The sequence below is a fragment of the Mus caroli genome, chromosome 11, assembly GCF_900094665.2.
Source record: "Mus caroli chromosome 11, CAROLI_EIJ_v1.1, whole genome shotgun sequence".
Taxonomy (NCBI): Eukaryota; Metazoa; Chordata; class Mammalia; order Rodentia; family Muridae; genus Mus; species Mus caroli.
Window position 1 is genome coordinate 98,251,184 of NC_034580.1, and position 14,224 is coordinate 98,265,407.

A 14,224-nucleotide genomic window follows, 5' to 3' on the forward strand; every position below is an offset into this window, starting at 1 on the left:
GATGGTTGTGAGCCACCATGTGGTTGCTGGGATTTGAACTCTGGACCTCTGGAAGAGCAGTCGGGTGCTCTTACCCACTGAGCCATCTCACCAGCCCCCTTCCTGAGTCTTGAGTTCTGGGACTACAGTGATAACTCACCACACACAGCTTCAAATTTGACTTTAAGACAATTTTGCCTGCTGTGTGCAGACTATATTTAATGTAAGAAACAAGATTAAGCAAGAAGATCAATTCCAGGTCTTTCCAGAAAGTGAGCAATGGCAGTGGCTTTAGGATTGGAAATGTCCCTGTGGAGAGTGGATAGGTTGAGATAGGTTTGAGAGGGAAATAGCTCCAGGTGCTAGATTAAATATGGAAGTGAGGCAGGCAAAGACATGGAGACTGCTACCCTGACTTCAGGCTAGGTAGTTGAGTGCCTATACATCTGCACAAGAATTGGATTTTTTTTTTCCCCCCAAGACAGGGTTTCTCTGTGTAGCCCTGGCTGTCCTGGAACTCACTCTGTAGACCAGGCTGTCCTTGAACTCAGAAATCCACCTGCCTCTGCCTTCCAAGTGCTGGGATTAAAGGCGTGCGCCACCACTGCCCGGTGCCATAAATGAATGCTTTAATTCATTTCTGAGGGACAGACTCTTGTAATCATATTATTTAATGGAGATCCCACGGAGCTGATGAGACAGCTCAGCAGGTAAAGGTACCTGCTACCAAGCATAATGCTCTGAGCTAAGAGACCTCATATAGTACAAAAAGAACTAAACCCAATAAGCTATTCTCTGGACTAACACACACACACACACACAATTTTTAAAATGCCTCACCCTTTTACTCCTACTGTTATTATAGGTTTCAACTTGAGCTTGGAGGCGACATTTAAGCCACAGCCAAGCAGTGCCTGCAGATGCCACCTTTTATTTGGGGAGGCAATCTCATTCCATGGCACAGGCTAGTTTTGAACTCATGTGTTCTCTAGTTTTAGTTTCAGCCTCCCGGGAGCTGAGATTTGCAGGTATGCACTACCATGCCTGGTTGAATACTGCCTTTTGAATGGCTTCCTATGGGTAAAAACCAGAGGTTCAGGAGTGATACAGGAATACCCAGGAAGCAGAGTCAGAAGCAGATGTCCCCTGGAGTAAAGACAAGTATGCTAATGACTGGAGCAGAGACTCTGGGGAATGAATGGGGACTTCTGAAGTGTGGAGCAGCATCAATGGGGAGTGTTGTTTTTTTTTTGCATAGACCTTTCACCCAGTTACCTGTCCAGGAACCTAGTCAACGCCTGCACAGGCAAGGCAGGTCTTAATCCAGAGAGCACGTCCTCTGGTTTCAGGAGCTTCTCACCGGAAGTCTGGGTAGAGTTAGGGGTGCCACAGCTAAGCCTGCCTCTCCCTGAGCCATCTGAAAGGGCTTGCAAAGCCTGGGTGAACCCTTCACCCCAGCGGCTCATTACGTTTCCTAAAGCACTGCCCTCTAGGTGAAAAAGTATCTACTCCACAACTCCCCAAGCCCCAGTTAAAGGGCTGCACTGAGACCGTTCGGGAACAACGGGAAGGCAAGCCACCTGCACTTGGCTCCAGAAAGGACAGACTGGCTTCATGGGCTCTATGTCAAGCCTGCTAGTTATTGGGTCACCCCTGCCACCCACTTATTTAATTCCAGTGACCAGACGGAAGTCAAACCTTGGTTTTTCACTTTATTATACAAAAAAAAAAAAAAAAGGGAAAACAAAACCTCCACAGCGGGCCTTGATCTGGGACAGTCACGTCTAAGCCGCTCCCGTGGTACAAATTCAAGTGTGGTGGTTGTTGAAACCTACAAAAGACTCCTTAAATATTAGAAAAAGGAGAAGGGTCCCAGTGCTAAAATATACCCTGGGCAACCTCTGACAGCACCAACATGCCCCACCCCCACAGCCCTACCTGTAATTTTCCAATACTTGCAGTGGGAGGAACACATGTCGTGTTCAAAGTTGTTTCTAAGTGAAAATGCATTTCACTCAAGTGTTAACAGTCCAGGGTGTTCAAACAAGGAGATGGGAGTTCTCTGCAAGCCCTCTCGGGAACTTAAAACCCTGGTACTAAATTTTAGAATAAGGACAGTGTGTGTGTGGGAGTGGTAAGGACAGGGGGTGGGGTGGGAGGGAAACTTCTCTTTAGGAATCTCCATCACACAGTCCAGGCAAATGTCTTTGCTTTCAAGAGGGACTGGCAGCTAGGCTGCAGCCTACTTTCTGTGGAGAGCCTACTTCCCACCTCTGGCTTTCATTCAAGAGGCAAAACCCAATAGCATGAACAAAAATTCTGGCCAACACAGTAAAACTGAAAATCACCACAGGTAAGGTGACTTGGATTACACCATCAAAGGACTGACCCCAGAAGGTCCCAAGCTGCTGACAAGCAGTTAGAAGACCAGTTGCAGAGAGCATCTTCTGCATACAGGGGTGGAGGCAGGAAAAGGGGGAACAGACCTGAGAAATCAAAGGAAATGGGGGTGGCCATAGGACACGGGGCAAGGCAGGAAACGCGTAGGTAAAAAGATCTCAGGACACTTCCTAAAGCCCAGGGGACCAGAGAAAAGCTTTAAGGCTCATACCATGGTTTGCCCCTCCTACTTTCCTGCTGGACAGCACAGACCTGCAGCAGCTCAGGGATACATGGCCTTGGCAGGGGCAAACTAGTATAGGAAGCATCAGGTGGTGTCCCTGCCCCCCACAATGGATCCAGAGGGCAGGCACAGTGGAAGATGGCAGGGAGGGGCAGCCTTGGTTTGTTCCTGCTAGGGATACCATCTCCCAGGCCTCTACCGACCCTTTTTCCAGATTCAAAGAGGCAGGCTCTACACACACACACACACACACACACACACACACTTCTCTCTCCTATCCACAGGCGCAGTCATGCTGTATCGCTCGCTCGCTCGCTCGCTCACACACACTCACACACACAGCCTTACACACATTCTATGCATACCTAGACCATTTTTCTTAAGTCTCAATCCACCCCATCCCAAGCCCTCCCAGTCCCAGAAATGACAACAGAGACGGCAGCCGAGATCGGTAGGAAACGTCTCGTTGACAGCTCAGAGCTTAAAAAAAAAATATATACACATATATAAAAAAACACTCTGCCCCTCCCCCACGAACGGGTCCAGGCAGCTCCTTCCTGCAGGGGCAGGGAAGAGGGACAGGGCCATTGCCTGCTTTCTTGAAGGCAGCACCCTTGTCTCCCTCCAGTTCAATGTGGGGGGTCCAGGTAGCAAGCCCATCTGGGAAGGAAAGGCCCCCCCGAACATCCACCTTGCTGCAGGCTGCAGGTGTGGAGGGCCTCACCAAACTCTTTTAAGACTCTCTCCCACCCCCAAACTCCCCAGTCCATTGTCCATGCNGGAACTGCAAATGCAGAAGAGGGGCGGGGTGGGCCGGTCCAGCGCTGGCTCAGTCTGATGGTTGCTGTCCCTGGAGAACCCTGGAGCTGAGGCTCCAAGGCTGCAGAGTCCTAGCCTGGGCTCATGCAGCCTCCTACCCCCCACTGATTTAAAAAAAAAAGGAAAGAAAGTGGGGGAGTCTGGAGGGTATCGGACAGAACATAGGGAGAGACAAAGGTTGTCAGTTGGGGAGGTGAGCTCTGCAGGGGCTCTCCTTGGCTGCCTGCCTGCCTGCCTGCCTGCCTGCCTGCCTGCCTGCCTGCCTGCCTGGGGTGGAGGCTGAGCCTCAGTTGGAGTCAGAATCCGAAGAGTCCCCTGAGGATGAAGAGCTGGAGCTACTGCCCTCAGACTCGTTGTCTTCATCCTCATCATCGTCATCTTCGTCATCTTCATCGTCGTCGTCATCATCATTCTGGGAGAATAAAGACCCCACCGTCACCGTGTGTGTGGCCCTCCTGGTGATCTACAACAACCCTCCCTTCCACCACGCCTCCTGCCCACCTCGTCCCCATCCTCGCTTTCATCTTCACTGCTGGACTCAGAAGAGTCCCCGCCGTCCTCAGAAGAGTCACCGTTCTCATCATCTTCCTCTTCCTCCTCCTCCTCGTCGTCCTCCTCCTCCTCATCGTCATCCTCCTCAGACTCCTGGGAGGTGTGGAGATGCGTCAGCAGCCAGATACACCCGCCTTGCCAGACCCTGCCCAAAGCCACCCACCCACCTTGCAGGGGTGCCTTACCGACTTAGACTGCAGGGTGGTCCGGCTAGACTTGGGGTTTGGGCCTCGGAGCTTGGTCATGTTCTTACGTTTCTACCAGAAAGGATCGGAAAGGGGCTGAAGTGAGTCCCAGCCCCTGCAGAGTCCCTCCAGCCTCCCCCTCCACCGCCTTGTGCTCCTGCTTACGTTGGAGATGTATTCTTTGTACGCTGCGCGGTCCTGGGGAGACAGGCTCTGGGGAGAGAGAACTGGGAATAAGATCAACCCCACCCTACAGCTGGCTGCATCCGCCGACGTCCACTGGGCAGAGCTCCCACATACCTTATCTTTACACTCAGCCTCCTAAACTTTGGGTCCCTGCAGAAAGCTCTTGGGGCTCAGAACATAGCTCCTGATTCTGAAAACTGAACCAAGCCAGTTTTCATAGCAACCCCCCACCCCCAACTGCTGTGTCCAAATGGTAGCTCTGTACTTAGGGCTCCTTTAACTGCAAAGCACGCCCCCTCCCCAATGACTCACGAGCTCAACCCTACCCGGACCCCAGTCTTTGAGTCATGATTGAAATGACGACGACGGAGACTGACAAAAATTCTTGAACACTGAATTCCTGCCATCCCTCTGGGTCTTTGGTTAGCCTATCTGAGTAACAGGCAATTCTCCCTGGACAAATGTGACCATTCAAGCACAGCAGTGGAGACTGCCAGCTTAGCCAGGCCCTACAAGTCTCCTGGTCCTGGCTTGAACGGAAGAGCACCCAGTCCAGGCGAATTGTCTACTATGTAACCTTGGCAAATGACTGGATACCTTGGCTTGTTTAGCTTTAAAAATGTTAGTACCCACTGTGTTAGTACCCACTGCCCTGCAGGACTTCCCAGTCCCTGCAGGCACTCCCTCCCAAGGTGCCTTTGTCCTCTCTCTCACCTTGACCCAGAGGTCCAAGTGCACCTTGTACTGCCTCTGCTGCTCCTCCGCTAGCTTCTTATAGTGCTCCTTCTGGCTCTGGGAGATGCGCTGCCAGCGGCTGCCAATCTCTACCATGCGCTCCTTCAGTGGCAGGTGATTTAGCTCCCCATTGGACAGCAGCTCCTGGGAGAACTTCTGGTAACCGTTCCTGCAGCATGGGGTGACAGGGACAGTCAGGGTCCTAAGGGAGTCGCCTTCTAAGCCCTGTCTACACCAGGATAGGTTCCAGCCTCAGGCTTACATAGGAGGTTTCTTGGGCTCCCCCTGGAACTTCATCTTCTTGGAAGAGTTTGTAGCAGCTGGAGGGGCCCGCATCTCACTTAACTCTCTCTGTGGAGAGAGATGGAGAGGTCACACTCTCACCCGCACTCCCCATCCCACTGGCGGGGGAGAGAAATGGCATGGGATGGGATTTGGAATCTCAACACGGCAGAGATTAAGACAGGAGGAGCTAGAGCTGGTAGTGGTAGCTAGCTGGGATCCATAGCAGGATCCAGCAGAAGAGGCTGGTACCTTGACGCCCACCTAGCCTATGCCAGGCTGGAAGTTAAGAGACTGGCTCAGGGTCTTAAACAAAGCTGGCCCTCCTGGCCCATCATGGAGGCAGGTGGCCCAGCCCCTTCCCACCTCATATCGTTTTTGGTCTTCTGCTGCCTTCTTAATCCACATCAGCTTCTCCTTCTTCTCCATGTTGTTCCAAGTCATCTCCATGGCTTTCAAGGCTTTCACCCGGTCATTCTAAGGTACAAACCCAGGGTATCAGTAATGGGAGGGGGTCTGTTGCTGGAGACCATAAACCAATCCTTCCCCACTCTCCGCTACCTTGAAGCGGGCCAGATAGTCTCCGATGACACTCTGCTGCCAGATCTCCTCAGCTCTCTTGGGCGACTCCGGCAGCTTGCCCCTATCTTCACGCTCCCCGCCCGGCTTCCTCTCAGACTGCGCCTTTAGCGCAGCCTCCCGGGCCTTGTATTTAGCCTATACAAAAAGCAAGGATGTTAACATTCGGGCCACCCCTAGGGGGCGCGCTAAGCCCACCCAGCATTCGTTGCCGGCTCCCTGTGAGGAGGGCGGGTCCGGCAGAAGCCGTGGGCAGCAGTGACGTCCACCAAGCTCCACCCCACCCATGGGGCCCGCTCTCCAAGGGAGCCAACAACGAAGCTGAAAGCTTCCCTTCTTCCGGCTCCCGCCCCAGCAACTGAGCCCAGGTACACGGTACACGTGTGATTCACTTCTGGTGCCGGGGAGCGGCTGTAACCGCGCGCGTGGAAGTGGCCCAGGAGACCCTTAGGGAAGATTAATGGGGGTCTCTCCAAGGCCCGACCTTCTTCTTCTCGGACAAGTCGTTCCACATGCGGGCCAGCAGGCGGGTCAGTTCGCTTTCGGAGAGCTCAGGTCGTTCCTCCTGTAGCTGCCTTCGCTTCTCCTCCGAGAAGATGAACATAGCAGACACAGGCCGCTTGGGCTTCTCGGAGCCACCCTACGGGAAACACGGGGAGTATGGGAGGTACAATTGCCACTAGCCTCCTCCCGTGAGCGGCTCCACCCCGGCCCCCACCCCCACGGGCATGGAACACTCACCTTGCCACCTTCCTGTGAAGGCTTCTTGGAGGCCGGACTGGTGGTCTGCTTCTTATTGATGTTCAGCATCTTCTCCTCCCCCAGAACCCGCTGCTGCTCTTCCTCGGGCAAGCTCTGGGTAGGAAGAAGGGCATGGGGCTGCAGCAGGCAGGCAGGCAGGCCGGCTCCTCGGACTCCAGAATGCACCCTCTGCCCACCTCAAGGTGGTGCCTACTTACCTCAAGGAACCGCAGCAGCTCTACCTCATAATCTTTCTTTTTCTAGGAAAGTAAAGGGATTCAGTCAGTCGGGGTCAGCCTCCATTCTCCTGGGCCAGCCAGCCTCAGCAGGCCCCTAGGGACTGGGTGTAACCTTCTCACCCCCCTCAAGATGGCAGCCAAGAGGCCTGGCAGACAGGAAGGCTAAACCGGGCCCAGGCTGAAGGCAGGTGGCTGAGGCACCTTTAATCAGTGAGTTACTGAGCCCAGGCAAAGCTCATGCCCGAAACCCCAAGTCAAGACCCCAAGCTCAGGGTGGCCTGGCACCTGCCCTGCGCACCTGGTCACATTTCTTGTGATATGCATCCTTCTCCTTCTGAGAGAGCAGCTTCCATTGCTGGCTACATAGCACCATGCGCTCTGTGCTGGGCACATCCTTCATGTTGGCCATGAGCTCCGCACAGTACAGGGAGTAGCTGTTCCTATTGAATCCGGAGGAAGGCACGCCCATGAACAAACGGGACTGGGTTCAAGTTCTTCACTAACAACTCCCTGATGGCCCACTTGCCCACCCATCCAGGGCAGTGCTCACGGAGGCGGCTTGGTGGGTCGCCCATCGAACTTGTCCTTGAGCTGGCGCTCGGCCTTGGTGAGGGTGGACTTGGTGATGCCTTCCTCACTGATGTTCAACTCAGGATGCTTCTGGATATAGTCCCGCATAATCTCCTGCAGAGGGAGGTAGGGGAGCGGAGGGTAATGGGGTGTGGGGTTAGCGGGGACAACATAAGGGGGAGAGCCGCTGGGGAGGGGAGGCAGGGAGCAAAGCTGGGGATGGCCGTGTGTCTGTGTGTCTGCTGTGTCATCTGCAATATGGTGTCCTGCTCTGCCCTAGCCTGAGATCTCTCGGGTGGGACGGGGCTTGTGAGACGGTAGGGGACAGAGGCAAGGGGCCCAAAAGGCCCCTCCCTCAGTACAAGGTCAGGGAACGACTGCCACGTGCAGAATGCTGTGGCACGAGTCAGAGGGCAAAGGCTCGTGAAGAGCCGGATGGGGAGGAGCGCAGCGGAAGCCTAACCTCGTACTCCTTCCGCTGCTCCAGGGCCTTATGAATCCATTTCAGCCTCTTTTTGTCCGAGAGCTGAGACCACTGCTTCCCCAGGGAGTCCTTCACCTCCTTCGTAGTGGCCTGCAAACCAAAAGCCGTCAGACACACGCAGGCAGCCAGGGGCAGGGGCAGGGGAGGGAGGGAGGGGCACAGAGGGCCCCGCCCCCCTCGGGCCACAGGAGGTCACGCAAGTGTCCACCGCAGGCCAGGAGGGTAAGGTGGAGAGGCAGGGATCCGCCTTGGTGCGAGGGACAGGCTCACACACACACTCATTCGCACGCCAGCTGGCCCAGGCCCTGTCCATGCAATCCCCCGCCCTGGGGAGGGGCCTCCTCTCCTGCTCCCCTGCACCATACCCAGCCACCAGGCGCGGCTCCCCCCTTGCCACCGCCGTATGCCCTCCGCCCCTACCCTTTGGCCAGACACTCACATCCGGCCGCACTTTGAGATACACCTTCTTCTCGTGGGTGTACCACAGTTGCTGGGGAGTTTTGGGCTTCTCGGGGATGTCCGACTTCTTGGCATTCTGGATAAGGTCAGGGTGATCCTCCCTAACCAGGGGACCGGAGCAAGGGTCAGCAGGGGACACCGCTAGGGCAGACCCCAGCTAGCTGCCCAAGCCAAGCCTTTTAGGCCTTCCTGCGGGAGCTCGGTGGAAGTTAGTGGCTGGCAACCTGTCCCTGCCCCTGAACCTGACACTACAGTCTTCACAAGACTTCCACGTTTCATGGACGGTCAGTTCTAGTCTCCAGACAGTATGTTTATCCTACCGCACCCAGTGTCCCATAGCCCTCCTCTGCCTTACCTGAATCGGGCCAGGTTTCGCTCGAACTCCTGTTTCTCCCTCTGGAAGTCCTGAATATATTTCATCTGAGGGGAGGAGGGGATGGGGTCACCCAGGACCCAAGGCCTACTTCGCCCAGATCTAGAAAAAGCCACCCTCCTCTGTGACTGCCTTGCTCCCCGCTACGATTTTAGGTGCTTGGTTCCTGTGCCTCTAGTGAACTGGACTTACATTAAGCTTGGTGACTAACAGCCAGATAGTGGGATTTTCAGGGAGACTCCCAGTCACCCATCTCCATATTAAGACAGAATGCCCCAGAAGCCAGGGTACATCACATCACTGAGTAGGTGAACTGTGACAGGTTAGGACCACCCAGCATTTTCTCTAATACCACAGAACTCCCTTGAGTCTCGTGGCGCTCTCTGGCTGCTGTTGCTCCCTCTTCCCACCATCTCTGTGGCAGCTGATGTTGGTCTGTCCCCTCTGGAGTGGCTAACAGCACCAAGAAGGCTAAATTCTGCTTCTGAGGCAGCAGAGGATATTGTTGAAGGGGCAGGAGATGAATTCTTACAACATAAACCACCTCCCAATAAATGTCCTAAGTCTGCAGTTTCTTTCCCATCCAGCACCAGCTCTGGGTCTCCGGCATTCCTGTCTTCTTGGTCACTGTCCCCTCCTGCCTTGTCCCTTCCTCTGTGCTCCTGGAGCCCCAGGCTTTTAGAACCCCCTCCCTCCTCTTATACCTCTTCCCTCTTGCATAACATCCATTTCTCCTTCCTTCCCCTCTCAATTCTGGGTCAAGATAGCACTGGAAAGGACCAGAGGCTCACAACCAAACCAGACTCCTCCTTGTAAGAGGCATCAGGAGCAAGCAAGGAGGCAGCTCATTTCTACCATGCTTTCCAACAGAAACCAGAAACAGCATGGCCTCCCTGGGGCACCCTCAGTCCTCCTCAGACAGGAACTTAAAAGGTATCTTAGGGTTCACCCTCCACGCCTCAATCAGGAGTAGTGAAGTGACTTACCTGAAGGACCAGACACAGCCGACCAGCAACAATAGGACAGGCCCACATCAGTGTGCCCGTGCCTAAGCTTTCTCCACTCAAGTTTCTCTGTCCCTCCCTGCTTCTGCTTCTTAGCCTCTCTCTCCCATCCCTCAGGGGTCTGGTGGTGTGTGTAGTCACAGTCCCAAGTCCTCACCCAGGGGGTCAATGGCAGCCCTGCCAGTTAATGCTACTCGGGCTTGGGTATGGGCCACAGACAGCTAGTTTTACCCAACCAAGCCTATCCTATTTTAGATTTAACAGTAAGAGCATAGGAGTGCTCAGCCAGATTAATTCGTTTGACTCTGTGTTCTTTGCCCACCAGTGTGCATCCTTTGGACCCCACTGCCCCGCACTGACACCCTTGACTGGCCCCATCACCCAGCATCTCCTCCTCATGTTTGGCTCTCTCCCATCCCTTTGGTATTTTGCTTCCTGTCTTCCAGGGAACCCCCCGAGCTTGTCTTGGGCTTTATCCACCTCTGCCCAGGAGGTTCGGACAACTTTTACCTAAAGGGCGACACCCCTGAGAATCTGGACAGGGGTCTGTTTTTGTAGGAGGAAGCAGCCTGAGGCAAGGAGAGACCGTGTACCCTTGTACGTGGGAAAACAAGGTCACTTATGTGAGGCGGCAGGGGGAAGAGCACTGGAGGGCGGCAGAGGTTCCAAACTCAAGTGTGTTCCAGCATCATTAGCGGGAAGCGCCTCAAGCTACTCAGCACTCCTGTGCCCCAGTCCTTGCTCAGGACAACCAATCTCTCCCCTTTCCTGGGTCTCCTGTCTACTCAAGTATCATGGTGGGCAGGAGAATGGCTGCACAGATTCACAGGGAGTGTGGCTGTTTGGCTGTGGGGTACAGGAGCAGTCTGAACGCCTTCAGGGTCCTCCCCTGCCATGGGTCCTGTCTGACCATGTGTGGGCCAGGAGGGGGATAGGTACCCCGGGTGACCTCCAAAACAACTGCACTCTGTTGTGTTGACCCCTCCACACGCCCGATATGGAGTCCCTTTTGTCTCTCTTAGGCCTATCCCCACCCCGCTGACCTTCCCACACCAGCTGCCCCCACCTGGAAATATAACTACCCTCCCCACACCTGAGGCTCCCCCTCCCCCCACCTTCTTCTTCTCTGGAAGTTCCTTGTATTTCTTAGACAGGATCTTAGTCAGGTCCAGGTTGCTCATCTCCGGGTGGAGCTTCGCGTACTTGGCCCGCTTCTCCATGAAGAAGCGGAAGTACGGGGTGAGAGGCTTCTTTGGAAAATCGGGGTGTTTCTGGAACACAGGAAAGTGGGGTTAGATGCCACCTATCCTTTAAACCCCTCTTCCCTGACGCCAGCTTCTCCTCTTGGTAACTCACCTTGAGCTTTTTGCCTTTGTAAGGGTTTTTAACATGTTCCTGAGCATCGAGGATCAATTCTGTCAATGTACGGAACTTCCTTAACTGGGGGGAGGAAACAGGAAGGAAGGAATTTGGGAAACATCACTCCATAGTCCAGCATCCCTTGCCCTCCACCACACTGAGTTCAATGAAGAAAATAAAGCGACAACACAGATTATAGACAACTTCCGACCCAGAGGCCCTCGCTCATGTCTGCCACAGAGGCCCAAGTAGTTGGGACAACCTAAGAGCAGTCACAGACTGATTTCAATGTAGCTTCCATGCCTGCATCTCATTCAGCCCCTAGAGCCATTTGGGCAATAGAAGTCCAAGACCGCTAAGTATCCAAAGTCACCTAGAAGACTGTGGTAGAACTGTGAGCACTAGGCGGTTGCTATAGCCCAGGCCACTTCCTCCCCCCTAAGGCATACATTAGAGCTGGCAGAAGAACACGTGAAGGCCTTCTGTCCAAAGTGACAGGTTTGCTTTCCCCATTTTCTCCGAGATGAAAAGCATATGCACAGCCGGGCATAGTGGCACACGCCTTTAATCCCAGCACTCAGGAGGCAGGGGCAGGCGGATTTGAGTTCGAGGCCAGCCTGGTCTACAAAGTGAGTTCCAGGACAGCCAGGGCTATAGAGAAACCTTGTGTCTGAAGGAAAAAAAAACAAAACAGCATATGCAATATGTATTTATTTACAGGAGTCAAAAAGTGGGAAGCAGCCGGGCATAGTGGCACACGCCTTTAATCCCAGCACTCGGGAGGCAGAGGCAGGNNGATTTCTGAGTTCGAGGCCAGCCTGGTCTACAAAGTGAGTTCCAGGACAGCCAGGGCTATAGAGAAACCTTGTGGTGGACGTTGTACATCGTGGTGCGGAGCCTAGTGCGCACCACGATGTACAACGTCCACAAGCAGCGTTAGAAATCTCCACCCATTTGAGCTTGCACATATCTCCTGAAAAATCCTTAAATGCAACTTTTTCCCAATCCATGTGCGACTCTGTGGTTTTGAACTTGGAGCTGTCGTTGGATGGGAGATTGTTCTTCATGCATTCCAGCAGAGTCAGCATATCTTCTTGGGACCAGCGGTCTGTGACACATAAGAGAAGTCACCACACCTGGCTCATGCCCTTCTCTTGATCTGTTCCCCAGCCTCTGAGTTCATCCCTTCCTCCCCAAAGCCCCTGGTTGCTTCTCATTCTGAACCAGTACATGGCTTAGCCCTAAAAAAGAAAAATAACTGTGGTCCTATTAAATCAGGGCAGGGACTCTGGACCAGATAAAATAGCCACCATACTTAAGTTACAGTGGGAAAGCCGGGTATGGTGGCGCANGCCTTTAATCCCAGCACTTGGGAGGCAGAGGCAGGCGGATTTCTGAGTTCAAGGCTAGCCTGGTCTACAAAGTGAGTGCCAGGACAGCCAGGGCTACACAGAGAAACTGTCTGGAAAAACCAAAGAAAAAAAAAGAAAAAAAAAAGTTACACTGGGAATCCTGTCTTGCTTACCTCAAAGCAATCACTTTTAACATGCTAGGCTGCCATGGGCCCCTATTTACAGTATGAGATGGAGTGGGAAATCTAGTGATTTAGGGCCTATGGACAAAGGGCTCATCAGAAAGGGAGGAATCAGGGAAGGAACGTATCTAAACGTGGTAACGCTCTATGTGGGTGTCAAACATGCAAGGCCTGAGGTTGAGGTGTGAGTCCTAAGGCTCCCCCTGACAACTAAAGGCAGGCACTCCACCACCTAACTCTAGAGGGAGAACAAAGCAGCATTTCTGGCAACTGAGAAAGATGGAATTCAAACATTAGCACTATACATAGTAGTTCTGAGAAAAGACAAGCAGGGGGACAGAGTTCTCAGGGCCTTGGTCTCTGGAGAACCCCAAAACTCCAAGTTGACATTTTAGCCCAATTATTTTCAGCTGCTAAAGTGCAGTCCAGAGATAGCTCAGAGCCTCTCTGATAAGGAGGCTGGGCTGGGGGAACCCATGGCCAGGATGCAAAAGAGCTCCTGACTTTCATTTGCATCTGGTAACCTGGGCCTGTTTCCGCAGAAAAGGGTCACATGGACCCATAATCCTCTCTCCCCTGATGTCTCACAAGCATTGGCAGATGCCCAGTTTCCTACTACCTTCCATGTCATAAACATTACACTGATGACAGAGGTGGCTGGGGTCAGGGCATCTATAATTCCGAAGGCTTGGAGCCATAAACCACCACAATCCCCTTCCCTGTTTTCCACCTGCTGCTAAGAGTGAAAATCTCCACTAAGGTGTGATACTTCCAGCTAAGAAACCAAGAAGGCTGGCTTCCAAGAGTCTTCCCTGTGACCCTCATTCATAGCAAGGGAACAGAAAGACTCAAGTTCTAAGCTCAAGGCCAAGTAATTTGGATTTGGCCAAACCCCCATTTGACAGATGCTTCACTTTCTAAGACTTAAGACTGTCTGCCAGTACACAGAACGAAGCCTAGAGGAACCTTGTACAAGGCTGGAGAGCTCGTGTGTGAAAAAAAGACAAGTTTGAAAAGAGAAGCTGGGGACCCATACCTTGGCCTTTGGGGGCGGCCATTTCCAGGTCTGTGGGACAGTCCGCTTCTCCGTTCATTCTCCAGCTGTCCAGCCACCTCCTCGGTCGCGCTGGCCGGGCCACCCGGGGTCAAAGCCACCTCACCCTTTCGAAGAGACACCAAACCCACTTAGGGAGGTTGAGAGGAGGGGGGCTTTCTATCCCACCCCCTCACACATAGGAGGGGACATAGGTCCACACTCTCAGCGAGACCCGAACAGGAGGCTCACAGACTTCATCAGTCGGTGCAGGAGTGAGCCCCACTCTTCCCTACCCCAGCCCCCAGAGCCAGGCGGTGCCGCATGCGCCCTCCCCTGCCCACGCGAGAGACTGCTCCCAGCTCCCGCGTGCAGCTAGCTCCCGCCCTCCGGCCTCCTTCCCCCACCCGGGCAAAAAAAAAAAAAAAAAAAAAAAAAAAAATCTTCTCCCCCTCCTCCTCCTCCTCGGTGAGCGCCCGCCCCGGGGA

At 53.7% G+C, this 14,224-nt stretch overlaps 2 protein-coding genes across 2 annotated transcripts in view; one reads left to right on the forward strand and one right to left on the reverse strand.

Annotated features, from left to right (window-relative positions):
* Nucleotides 1-3,049: 3,049 nt before the first annotated feature.
* Nucleotides 3,050-14,224, reverse strand: part of Ubtf (upstream binding transcription factor) — a 12,354-nt gene continuing 1,179 nt past the window's right edge. Inside the window, exons 2-21 of the mRNA XM_029483858.1 lie at nucleotides 13,740-13,864; nucleotides 12,104-12,277; nucleotides 11,167-11,252; nucleotides 10,926-11,081; nucleotides 8,789-8,853; nucleotides 8,414-8,534; nucleotides 7,954-8,064; nucleotides 7,471-7,604; nucleotides 7,219-7,360; nucleotides 6,900-6,941; nucleotides 6,682-6,795; nucleotides 6,425-6,580; nucleotides 5,923-6,078; nucleotides 5,728-5,838; nucleotides 5,342-5,430; nucleotides 5,059-5,248; nucleotides 4,324-4,371; nucleotides 4,159-4,230; nucleotides 3,923-4,066; nucleotides 3,050-3,833 (exon numbers count right to left, since the gene is read on the reverse strand). Coding sequence (XP_029339718.1) covers nucleotides 3,708-3,833; nucleotides 3,923-4,066; nucleotides 4,159-4,230; nucleotides 4,324-4,371; nucleotides 5,059-5,248; nucleotides 5,342-5,430; nucleotides 5,728-5,838; nucleotides 5,923-6,078; nucleotides 6,425-6,580; nucleotides 6,682-6,795; nucleotides 6,900-6,941; nucleotides 7,219-7,360; nucleotides 7,471-7,604; nucleotides 7,954-8,064; nucleotides 8,414-8,534; nucleotides 8,789-8,853; nucleotides 10,926-11,081; nucleotides 11,167-11,252; nucleotides 12,104-12,277; nucleotides 13,740-13,797 — 2,295 coding nt within the window. The 5' untranslated portion in view covers nucleotides 13,798-13,864 and the 3' untranslated portion in view covers nucleotides 3,050-3,707. The remainder of the gene's footprint in view (nucleotides 3,834-3,922; nucleotides 4,067-4,158; nucleotides 4,231-4,323; nucleotides 4,372-5,058; nucleotides 5,249-5,341; nucleotides 5,431-5,727; nucleotides 5,839-5,922; nucleotides 6,079-6,424; nucleotides 6,581-6,681; nucleotides 6,796-6,899; nucleotides 6,942-7,218; nucleotides 7,361-7,470; nucleotides 7,605-7,953; nucleotides 8,065-8,413; nucleotides 8,535-8,788; nucleotides 8,854-10,925; nucleotides 11,082-11,166; nucleotides 11,253-12,103; nucleotides 12,278-13,739; nucleotides 13,865-14,224) is intronic.
* LOC110304564 (basic proline-rich protein-like) overlaps nucleotides 14,061-14,224 on the forward strand; it is a 1,218-nt gene continuing 1,054 nt past the window's right edge. The window contains exon 1 of the mRNA XM_021175962.1: nucleotides 14,061-14,147. Coding sequence (XP_021031621.1) covers nucleotides 14,061-14,147 — 87 coding nt within the window. The remainder of the gene's footprint in view (nucleotides 14,148-14,224) is intronic.